General features: G+C 47.3%; 1 protein-coding gene and 1 pseudogene across 1 annotated transcript; both read right to left on the bottom strand.

Annotated features, from left to right (window-relative positions):
* LOC125443172 lies at positions 1-119 on the bottom strand (annotated as a pseudogene).
* A 375-nt stretch (positions 120-494) lies between these two features.
* Positions 495-8,277, bottom strand: CLDN2 (claudin 2). The gene is made up of 2 exons (XM_048514783.1): positions 8,129-8,277; positions 495-2,169 (listed from the first exon to the last, which is right to left on the bottom strand). The coding sequence occupies exon 2, from the start codon at positions 1,955-1,957 to the stop codon at positions 1,271-1,273; it is 687 nt and encodes a 228-aa protein (XP_048370740.1). The 5' UTR covers positions 1,958-2,169; positions 8,129-8,277; the 3' UTR covers positions 495-1,270.
* Between the last annotated feature and the right edge of the window lie 3,206 nt (positions 8,278-11,483).

The following is an 11,483-nucleotide window of genomic DNA, read 5'->3' as shown; positions in this document are numbered from 1 at the left end:
GGCCTACTGCACCCAATATTTCCAGGTGGTCTCCCATCCAAGTACTAATCAGGCCTGACCCTGCTTAGCTTCCGAGATCAGATGAGATCGAGCGTGTTCAGGGTGGTATGGCTGTAGTTCTATGTATTTATAAACACCAAACCTGAGAAATGATATATACATTTGTTTTCAGTTGACTGGTGTGAAATGTCTGCATTGTATGTTGGGGAAAGACAATGTAGCATGGAGTTACTTGGTGAGTCTCCAAAATTACATAAAGGGTAGAAGTACAGAAGTCTAGAAAGGTATAGTACGTTTAAAAGTCAGTCCCGTGAAACCATTGAATAAGAATGTTGTCCTGAGCAGCATGTTTGGAGATAGCAGGATCATAACCTTCATAGCAAAGCAGAAAAGCCTTTAGCCTGTCTCCTTTCAGATTTCTTTTTTAATTTTGGAACTGTTCCATCTGCCAAGGTCAGTGTGGCCCCCACCCCCCCATGTGCAAGAGGCACGGCGCTTCAAAGCCAAGGGTGGAATGAACACAGTAAGATCAGACAAAATGTTTTGTTAATGGGCACTTCATGGCCCCCTTTTGAAAATGTTCTCCTGAGGAACCACCCCCTTGCAAGCAAATGGGCACAGGGCCATCTAGTCTGGCTGCACTGGGAGAGTGCTGGGGTTCTGCCAAGAGTGAGGGGGGATCACATTCTCAGTCACCCACTGTACAGGCATAGGCAGTGGGCTTTCAGTTGTGTTGACCACTCTATAGACAACATATCTTCCTGGATTACAGTTCAAGCCAACATTTTTTTCTCCCCTTCTACTGAAATGTAGAAAACTTCCTTTAGAATTGCAAATTCCTGCATATCACTTCAGGCTGCTCCTTCTCTTCCACCCTCTCTCTATTCCAATGTCTTCTGTAAGGGACAGGGTAGTCCTGTATGTCCATTAAGGTAGCAACAGCCGCTGAAATTTGGCAAATGTCTCTGACTAGCAGCTTGTTGCCTTGAAGATGCCGAGTACAGTTCACATTGCTCTGCCCCTCAGGATCTGGGACAGCTTTTTCCCCAAGGAAATTTAGCTTTGATGTCCTCAGAGAACCTCAAAGGGTGCAAGCAACGCACCATGCAGTGTTGGCAACAGGGTCTGGGAGAAATCAGGGCTTTGGTGGTAAGTTGTGCCTCATAAAGAAGATGGCAGGAAGAATACCTTACCTGTTCAGTTTATCTACATGATGAGAGGGCAGCAGAGGTACTACTTGAGCACCTCTGGTTTCTAAGTCCAGTTGCTGTTACACGTAGCCAGTCAGATTATAAGCATTTAACTCGGTCTTTTGAGTCATGTCAGGCGGTGGTGCGTTTCTGTTTCCCAAGGTTCTAGCACGGTAAGGACTGTAAGAAGTTGTGTGTGAGTCCCGAGGCGAACAGGAGGCACAGAGGATGAGGCCGCCAATGAGGGAGATGAGGGAGGAGAGGATGCCCAGGTAGAGAGCTTCCCCAATCTCAAACTTCATGCCGTCGTGCACAATGGGGTTGTAGAAGTCACGGAGGATCACATGGATATTCCACACCACAGGGATGAAGCAGAGCAGCCCCCCAACCGCAAAGGCCACCCCTCCAATCACAGCTATCCGGTCCTTGACAGGAGAGCCCTGCGAAAAGATGGTGCATCGCATCCCCGGGACGCAAATGATGGAAGCCAAGAAGGAGACTGCGATGGAGGTGGCCATCAGTGCCTGGGCTGCTTGGGTGTCAGCGGGCAAGTTGAGCAGAGAGCTGTAGAAGTCACACTGGGTGATGCCCGTGCTGTAAGTGGCACACTCCATCCAGAGTCCCTTGGAGAAGCCAACGGCTGTAACAATGCTTGCGCCAATATAGGAATTGGTTCTCCAGCTGGGCAGGAGCATGGCTATCAAGGCACCCAACAAACCCAAGAGGCCAAACACGTACCCCACAAGCTGGAGGCCGACAGAGACCATTTTTGCTGCTTCTTGTTCTCTTTCGACGTCTGGTCCTTCGTCAATGGCGTGCTCTTTCCCCCTCCCTGCTCATCTAGTTTCCAATCTTGTGTGGAGTGACTCCTGGGGTGCAGCCTCTTCTTTCTGTCTGCTCTTGTCTATCTCCGTCCTGGATTCTGGGTCCTTGTATCCTGTTCTCAGCGTGGGTTGGAGTGAGGGGGAGAAAAGGTTATCTAGGTGATAGGGGGAAAAGTCAGAGTGGATTAATGATTGAACAGTGAGTTCTGAAAAACTCAGAACGCCCTTTCATCCCCTGTTATCTGTAGAAATTACATTTCAAAAAGGCAGAAAACCCACATAATAATAAATGAGGCAAATGGAGGAAAGGAATGGCATTTTCCCAATCATCTTTTAATCATAAGCAATGCAAAGGAAGTGTGTGTGTGTGTGTGTGTGTGGAGGGGGGGGAGAGAATACAGGTGACACACAAAGCTGCTCTCTTTCTTCATCTGTACTTAGCCGGAGATAGCTGTCACCCTTTGACAGCAGCTGCGGTGGGAGATGGGGGGGACAGGACACTTACTGGATGCAAATGAACCTATAATACTGCCTTTGTTTTCCCTGGTCCTTTCCCTCCAGGACAAGAGAAGAGTCACTTATTGAGTCACTGAATATTGCTTTCCTGTGTGCAACCTATATCAACTCATCTTTGCCCAACATAATACTGGCTCTGATGCTCTGGCTCCACACAGTAGCACCACTGCCACAGTATATAAACCTCTGAACATGATAGACATGGGGATTACCTTCGAATGGCACACCGGGTCAAGTGTACTAGTGAGTATCCAATGAAACATCAGCAGATATCTCCAAGTCTCCCTTGACACACGGGTTATTGCACAAGAGGTAGTGCTGTACATGGTATGATTCCTGCACAGTTGAGAGCATTTAACATGTCCTGCCTTGAAAATGCATTCATTAATTGCATTATTCAATTATAAATTAAAATTACTTCACAAACAAACATTCAGATTAATGCTGTCATGGGCATCATGCCTTGCATGAGTGGAAATAGGTCAGTGGATCCAACGGGGGCTTTCTTGCACCATAGCTTACTGCAAAATCGGAACAAAATTAAAACAAAACTTCCACTGATGTAATTGTCTTTATGTTAGTGAAAGAGGGTCATTGGATACATGCTATGGGATTGTTATGGTATCGGCACACCAAAAATATGTATTGTTGGAGACTGTAAATAGGTTGGAGACAGTAAATATAGATCCCCCAAAGCTATCTTGGGTCAGTCTGGTAAATTCTGAGGTAAGGATTCTCCTTATATCAGAGGCGTAGCTCCAAGGGGGGCGGGGCAGGGGGGGCGTGACGCACTGGGCACATGCCCCTGTGGGGACGTGGTGGGGGTGTTCTGGGGCGGGATGTGGGCATTCCGGGGCAGGACAGGGGCGGAGGATGCACCGGTGCACCGGGCACTTTCCCCCTTGCTACGCCTCTGCCATATATACTGGGTGGGGGACATCTTGAGAATACAGAAGGAGCTGATCTTTTCCTTCATTCTCTTCAGCTCTTCCACTCTGCCTCTTAAGGGTTTGGATTTGTTTTTGAACGGGGGGTGGGGGGGGATGCATGATTGAGGCAGGATAAAACATTACTGTTCTTAAGGACACTCCAGTCTATAGTGGACTTGGTTTCTTCTGGCTGGAATTCATCGTCTGAGTTGGCCTAGCCAGCAAGTGATTGCTATGGTAAGACTACTGATGTCTAGAGGCAGTGAACTGCAGTTTAATTCAGATGACTGAGGTGTGGTTGGTGGGTGGTGTTGATTGAGGAATGGGCTACAGCCTGGAAAAGATACCGATGTACTCCTGAAAGAACATGTTTGATTTGTTGGGAGCTGTTAGACTTGAGTCTACAGAAGGATGCTCTGATTTTATCTATGGGGTATGTATATGCATTGTTCAGGAGGTCATTTTTACAAAAGGGAATAACACGGTAGTAAAAAGGGCCCGGAAAACAGAATTGTTCATTGCAGACAGTCCACTTTTTAATTCCAGCGTTTCCAATTTTGTAATCCAGTTTTTACTTCTTATATGTATTTTACTGGCCTTCATTGCATCGTTTTCTAATTCTGCAATTCATCTTGATTCTCAACAGGAAAGGCAGATTATAAACTAATTAATAAATAAATGTGACCAGTTTCATCTGGTCTCCCCACCTGCAGTTTAAAGCTGTAGGCCTCCCAACCCCAAAGCAAACATTATTCAGTTATCTATGTTCTCAATACTTCCAGCTTTGGCTCCTTTCATGCTTTCTATGTAGGGTTGCCTTTGAAGGTAGTTCAGAAACTTTAATTCATCCAAAAAACAGCAGTAAGGTTGGTGTCAAGCATAGATTAAAGGCATCATATTATGCAGATAATTGCCATCAAGTTGCAGCTGACTAATGGTGACCACAGCAAGGGGCTTTCTTTCTTTTTAATTTTTTTTTCTAATTTTTATATAACTACAAAACGTTCAGATGGTAAACCAGCCACCCTACAAAGACTATAAAAAGAAGAGAATAAGAGAAAAGGAGAAAAAAAAGTCTCCCAGACATCAGCGGTGGAGTTACAAGGGGATAGGGGGTGCGCTGTGCTCCGGGTACATGCCTAGGGGGTGTGGAAAATCGCCCCCAGGTGCCCCCCCTTCTTGAGCACAGTGTTAATATCAAGTTCAGTACTTGCAGCTGCCCTGGGTCTAGGGTTGTCTGTTTCAGGCGAGAAATTCTTGGAGGTTTGGGGGTGGAGCCTGGAGAGGGTGGAGTTTGTCACAGTGAGTGGTATAATACCATAGGAGAGCTGTAATGCCACAGAGGCCACTCTCCAAAGCTGTCTTTTTCTCCAAAGGAACTGATCTCTGCAATCTAAAAACTAGTTGTAATTCCTGGAAAACTGGTGCCCGGGGCAAAATGGCACCTGCACCCCCCCACACACACACCTCATTTACCTTTAAAAGCTAAAAGAGCAGCCTGCTCCGGGCCGCAGAGGTTGCTCTGGGCCGCGGGGGCGTTCTGAGGGGTTGGGTGGGGGAGCGATTCTCTGCCCCCATGCCTGCACCCGGGGCGTTTGTCCTCCCTGCCCCGTGGTAGCTCCACCCATATCCAGGCCCCACCTGGAAGCTAGCAACTTTGCCTGGGTCCCATATTGCTTGGAGTGTGTGTGCCCGACTCTTCACTACCTTGCTCTTTCAAAGCGGGGTGGAGGGTGGGGGAGAGAAGAGCAAAGTCCTGCTGACCATGGCAGATGTTACTTGGGTACCTGACTTCTGGCAGCAGCAATGGCTTTTGCCCACCTTGCGTGGGGCAATGGCCACTCCTTTCTCGGTGGTGGGCAGAGTGGTGATTCTAGGCCCACATTCTGGACTTTTGGCCAGAGCCCCAGAATCATGAAGGTCTCCCCTCAGAGACCTTGTTCTAAGCTCTCCCCTACCTTCAGAAGCATGGCAGATGGCCATGTGGGACAGCCAGGGTCTCTTCATCCCTTCGTCCCCATTCCAGCCCCGCAATCCGGCTTCCTAGTTGTAGTATATCCTGCTTGCTTCTGAGTCTGGCACAGAGCATGGCTATTTTCTGGTGCCAGGCCCAGATATTTTTATTTACTCAGAATTTTAATTAACTAACAGTTAATTTCCAATTGTGATAGTTGCCTGATTTGGCATTTTAAACTATCTGTTGTTTCATTCATGGCTTGTAGCTGTACTGCCATTTTATCTGTGGCTTTTGCTGTTTTAAGGGTTGGTTGAATTTTAGTTGACTTAATTGGTTGACATTTAATTGCATTTCATGAGTCTCAACTGGTTCTGTGTGAATTGCATTCATTTGTAAACTGTCTTGAGTAAATTCAGAGAGAGGAGTATTGAAATATTCTAAACAAATAAACGAAAGCTGGCCAATCCTCCATCTTTGGCCAATGCAGAATGCAATTTCCGCTGCAATCTTAATACTTTTCTGGGTGCAAGCCCCAGTAAATGGATTCTGTTCTGGCCTAAATAGCCCAGGGTAGATCTTGAAAGCTAACCAGGGTTAGCTTTAGTATTTTGATGGGAGACCACCAAACAGGGACGGAGCGAGGGAGGAAGTGCCCGGTGACATTGGTGCATCCTCCGCCCCTGCCATGGCTCCGTCCGCCCTGGAACTCCCCTGCCACGCTCTCACCACACCCCCACAGGGGCGTGCACCTGGTGCATCATGCACCCTCCCACCCCCTTGGAGCTACGCCTCTGCCACCAAAGTCGTCCAAGGTTGTGACTCTGGGGAAGGCAACGGCAAAATACCTCTATATACCCTATGGGGTCGCCATAACTTGGCTGGGAATTGATGGCCCTTTCCACCATAAGGATTCTGAGTACACTGGTGTAAGATTGCTCCCTGATACCTTTCCCCCAGCCCTGCAAAAAATAATTCTGATTCTTGGTTCCAACTTGGACTAAAATCTGGGAGACAGACGTTTGGATCTCTGTCATGGAAGCTTGCTGGGTATTCTTGGGCCAGTCACACCTTCTCAGGCTATTCTATAATGTGAGGAGAAAATGGGGGAGAAAAGAACAATGTAAGCTACTTTGGGTCTTCATTGAGAGAAAGACGGGATGTAAACAAAGTACATACAATGATTGCAAATAATTTTATTTTTAAAATTAACTTCATTTATATTCTGCCTTTCTCCTCAATGGAGACCCAAAGCGGCTTACATTGTACTCCTCTCCTCCAGTGTATCCTCACAACAAACCAGTGAAGTAGGTCAGGCTGAGAATGTGACCGGCTCAAGCTTCTATAGCAGTGGTTCTCAACCTTCCTAATGTGGCGACCCTTTAATACAGTTCCTCATGTTGTGGTGACCCACAACCCTAACATTTATCCATTTTACAGATGGAGAACACTGATGCAGAGAGTCTTAGGCAACCGCTGTGAATGGGTCGTTTGACCTTCAAAGGGGTCCCGACCCCAGGTTGAGAACCACTGTTCTATAGCAAAGTGGGAGGAATTGAATCTGAATCTCCTAAATCTAGTCCAGCACTCTAAAGAATAAGCAACACTGATTGCCAGTTGCGGGTGAAACAGTTCACAGAGAGCTGCAATTTCTTCACTGTGTCATTCTTAACTCTGTGGTAGCTTTTAAACCCTCCCCCTCCCTGTACTCCTGAGAAATATAGGCCTCAGCCTCACAGACAGAGAATGTGACCTACTCCTTGTGGTGGAAGGAGAAGTGGCTGGTCTCAGAGACATCTACCCGCAACGCTTTTATTCGGATGCCAGGGGACCCTGTTGTTTTCTGCTTGATTTCCTTGCTCTTTCAGACAATTTGGAACAGCCTCACTGCGTGGCTCCACAAATGTTCTGGAGCCTGTGGCTGCCAATTCTATGTTGGGAAATTCGTGGAGATTCAGGGGTGAAGCCTAGGAAGGACATTGGGGATGGGTGGGACCTGAGCTGGATATAATCCCACATAGCCCACCCTCCAAAGCAGCCAGTTTCTCCAGGGCAACTCGTCTCTGTTGTCTGGAGATGCAGTTTGAGCTCTCCAGATCTCACCTGGAGGTTGGCAACCCCAATTCAGTAGCATTTCCATACCCAACGGCCAGATGATCATCCCACTGCTATTTAGCAAAAGTCAGTGTTAGCTGGATAAGGTGGTATCCCCCCCTCTCCACCCCAGTTTCTCATGAACTTCCCAAGAGTTGGCTTTTCTCTATTCTTTCCTTGCTCAAGTATAACGGGGCCTCCATTTCTCTCTCTCTGAACATTTCCAAAGAAGCCACCAGCAGAAAGCACTTTGCAGCCCCGTTTCCTTCTCACTTCCCATTCCAGGCAATGGCTGGCCCCATTCTTCTCTTGGCACCAGCACGTTCCCGTAAATGCCAGACGGAGGCCCAGAAGCTGAGTAGGAGGAGGGGGGAGAGCTATTTATGGACTGCCTTTTAAAGGCTCTGATAAATACATGCACAGGCAACTTAAGAAACTTTAAAGATGCTGCCAAGAAAAGGTAAAAGCAGCATCAGATACTGCCTATAACGTTCCTCCCTGGCATTTGGGACAGATCAATTTAAAGCAGTGGACTAAGGAACAAAGGGAACGGGGGAGGGGGGCATTAAAAGAGGCAAAGAAGGAACTAGGAGAAACACGTGACACCTGGGAAGTACTTACAGTGGTAGCTTGAGAGTTGTGGTTCCTGGGATGAGCTGAGCATTGGACGGGAGTCGGCCAGCCATGGGTGGGAGAGGGTGTCTGCCTGGAACAAAGAGAGGGTTAGGGCCTGAGGGATAAGGCCATTCTGATTGTTGGCTGCAGCTTTGCAAAATCCATCTGCAAATCTTCGCTTGGGTTAGAGGCTTATTCCAGATCTGAATTAAACCCTTTATGGGCTATAAAAGATTGAGGAGCTATGGTGCCTCCCCCCCTCCCCTTTAAGTGATTCTTAGTAGCAGCAAAGTCTGCTCGGCTGCTGGCTGGAGAAGCGAGATGAGGATGTGAAGAGTGGACGCCAGTGCGGACTTGGATAAGGGGGTGATGGTTGTGAAAGGTTCAGAGCAAGGCAGAGCTCAGGCTCAGAACTAGCAATGGCTGGGGCTTTCCTCTGCAGAACATCTGGAGCAGCTGGCTTCATCCGACTTCCCTTTGGGAAACAAACAACCCCCAGTCCAATGATTCCATTCCATCAGTGCTAGAAGCTGGAAACGGGGAAGCAGCACATCGCTGGGGTCACGAATTCCTGGAGATTTTGGAGAGGAGCCTGTGGGGGGCAGAGTTTGGAGGAAGGCTGGTGGGCTAAAATGCCATACAACCCACTCTCCAAAGTAGCCATATTCTCCAGGCAAACTTATCTCTGGAGTTCAGTCATTATGGGGAGATCACCAGGCCTACTTTGAAGGTTGGCAACCTGAACTGTCAGGCAGACAGTGGAGTGCATGTGTGTATATTGGTGGTGGTGGTGAAGCTGTAAAAGATAGGGTTTGAATTAGTCTAAGGATGTTAAGGGTACACATTCTTCTTCTTCCTCCTAGTGTTGTCCCACTAATGCAGGGTCTGCTGCTTGGATTTTTAATCACCACTTCTCTCGATCGAGCGCATTGTCTGGTTGCAGGCATGTAACTTTCAGACCCGCATGGATGGTATCTTGCCCTCGTTGCTTTGGCCGTCCGAGTGGCCGCCGACCAGTAACCTCAATGTGATAGGTGATGCCGGTTAAGGGTACACATTGCGCTAGGTTAATTCACCTAATTCAGTCACTGTCACAGGCTGGCCATACCAAAAGTTCATATAATACATAACTGCAGCTTCTATAAATAAAGGCTGTATATCTCTGAGTATTGGGAAGACACACCTGGGCATGCTGGCTGGGGATCAGCTGACGTTTTAGCAGAGGTGTAGGAAGAGGGAAAAATGCCTGATGCACTGGTGCATCCTCCGCCCCTGCTACACCCCTGCCCGCCCCGCCCTGGAACACCCCCGCCCCGGAATGCCCCCGCCATGTCCCCGGAATGCCCACGCCACACCCCCACAGGGGCGCATGCCCGGTGCGTCACCCCCCCATTCCCTTGGAGCTTCGCCTCTGCATTTTAGTTTCAGTTTGGGGGCCCAGATACACAATGCAGCCTATGCAGGGGAAAGCAGCAAAAATTATGCCCTGTTGCTGGCCTTCCTAGGTAACTGGTTGGCCACTGTGTGAGAAAGGATGCTGAACTAACTGGACCACTGGTCTGGTCCAGCAGGGCTCTTCTTATGTTCTTACAACCAACAGTTTGCAATGTCAGAAAGGTTTAGGAAAGCGAATAAGCCCGAGGCAAGCAATGCTAAGGTGTTTTTTTTTGTTTCCAAGGAAATGTCAGGCACACATCCATGAATATAGGTGAGACAACCTCTGTGTCACCATTTCTTACTTCAACAATGTACAAATGAGATTACTAAAGTTAAATGATCAAAGGAATGTATTTCTTTTTCTTATAAGCCCTGTGAGCTACACAATGAACATTCTTGTCAGTCCTCACCATCTGGTCTGGTCCTGCACCAGTAAATGGTTATGGGCTGATATTTTTAAGAGGATGACACATTAACATTTCATTGTGGATTTGAGGGAAGCCATTATGCAACCACGGAACATTCTAAACGTGATTGTATGTGTTTCTTGAGAATGTTCCCATGCAAAATCGGCCTCCAGGGAATCCTGCTGTTATGAGAGATTGAACTAGATGGCCCTTTGATTTCTACTCAGTACCAGAATTCTGAAGCATTTAAAAGTCTTGGGCAGGAACGAGGTTGGAGAAGGTACCATTGTGAGTTTTTCCCGATATTTTTTTTACAAGCCAGAGCTGTGCAGATGCTATTTGATTCGATGCCATGATAATTAAGCAGAATATGCTGCTCCAGTAGATGCCAGCAACTACTTCTCTTGGTGTGTGTGATTGTTGTGGGGGGAATCAGGTATGAAATCAACTCTTGTTCCAGATGGAACTGGTCACAAGATGGGAGAATGCCCATAGCTGCACTGGGCCAAAAATCCAATTGGAACATCTCAACAACACTGTGGTGTAGTGGTTGGAATTCTGGACTCAGATCTGGGAGGCTCAGATTCAAATCCCCAGTCTGCTGTGGAAGCTTGCTTGGTGACCTTGGACCAGTGACATCAGCCTGACCTACTTTACAGGATTAAGCATCCAATGGAGCATCAAATGGAGGAGAGGAGATTGATAGAAGGTGCTTTGGGTCCCCACTGAGAGAAAGGCAAGGTATAAATGAGGACAATAAATCTATAAATAAAAATAAATAAACCTTGACACCATCTGTCCCACCTGCGGTCACTCTGTTGTGCTTCTACTGCATCATCCATGCAAGACAAAAGGCAGGATTGTTGAAGACCTACCCAGAGTGTCTGGCTTGTCTGAAATCACAAAAGACAAATAAAACAAAACATAGGTATAGTGCTTTCAAATCAGGTCCCAAAAAGAATTATAAACTGTCGTATAGGTTGCAATAATGCTTCAAATAATCTTAAGATGACAATGCAAAGAGACCTGGTCTCCTTGCTGTAGAGGTCAAGGCCTTTCCTTCCTAGCACTGGTGTTCAGAGGTTTACCATGCATGTTTCCTTTAGTCAACATTGTGTCTAGTGGCCATTAGTGGATCTGTCCTCAGTGAATGTCTACTCCCCTTTTAAGGTCATCTGTGGTAGTGGCCATCACTACATCCACTGGAAGTGGACCCCACAGTTTAATTCCACATTGAATACAGAAGGGCTTTTTTGGGTGTGGGTGTGTACATCCAGAAAGTGGTGCTGTATGGAAACAGGAGATGGTCCTTTCTGGCCAGATGGCAAAGATAGTATATCAGCTCATCTTTCAAAAAGTATTAACTAACAACAGAGTTCCCTTAACCCTATACAGAATGCTGCTCCCTCTCTATTGACAAAACATTCTCTGTTGAAAAGAGCCTTTTCACCTGGCTATAGGGCAGGGGTTTCTAGAGAGCAGAGGATGCCAGTTCCAAGAAGGCCTCTTAGCTATTG

This window comes from Sphaerodactylus townsendi, linkage group LG13 (genome assembly GCF_021028975.2).
Source record: "Sphaerodactylus townsendi isolate TG3544 linkage group LG13, MPM_Stown_v2.3, whole genome shotgun sequence".
Taxonomy (NCBI): Eukaryota; Metazoa; Chordata; class Lepidosauria; order Squamata; family Sphaerodactylidae; genus Sphaerodactylus; species Sphaerodactylus townsendi.
This window is presented reverse-complemented; position numbering and strand designations above follow the sequence as displayed.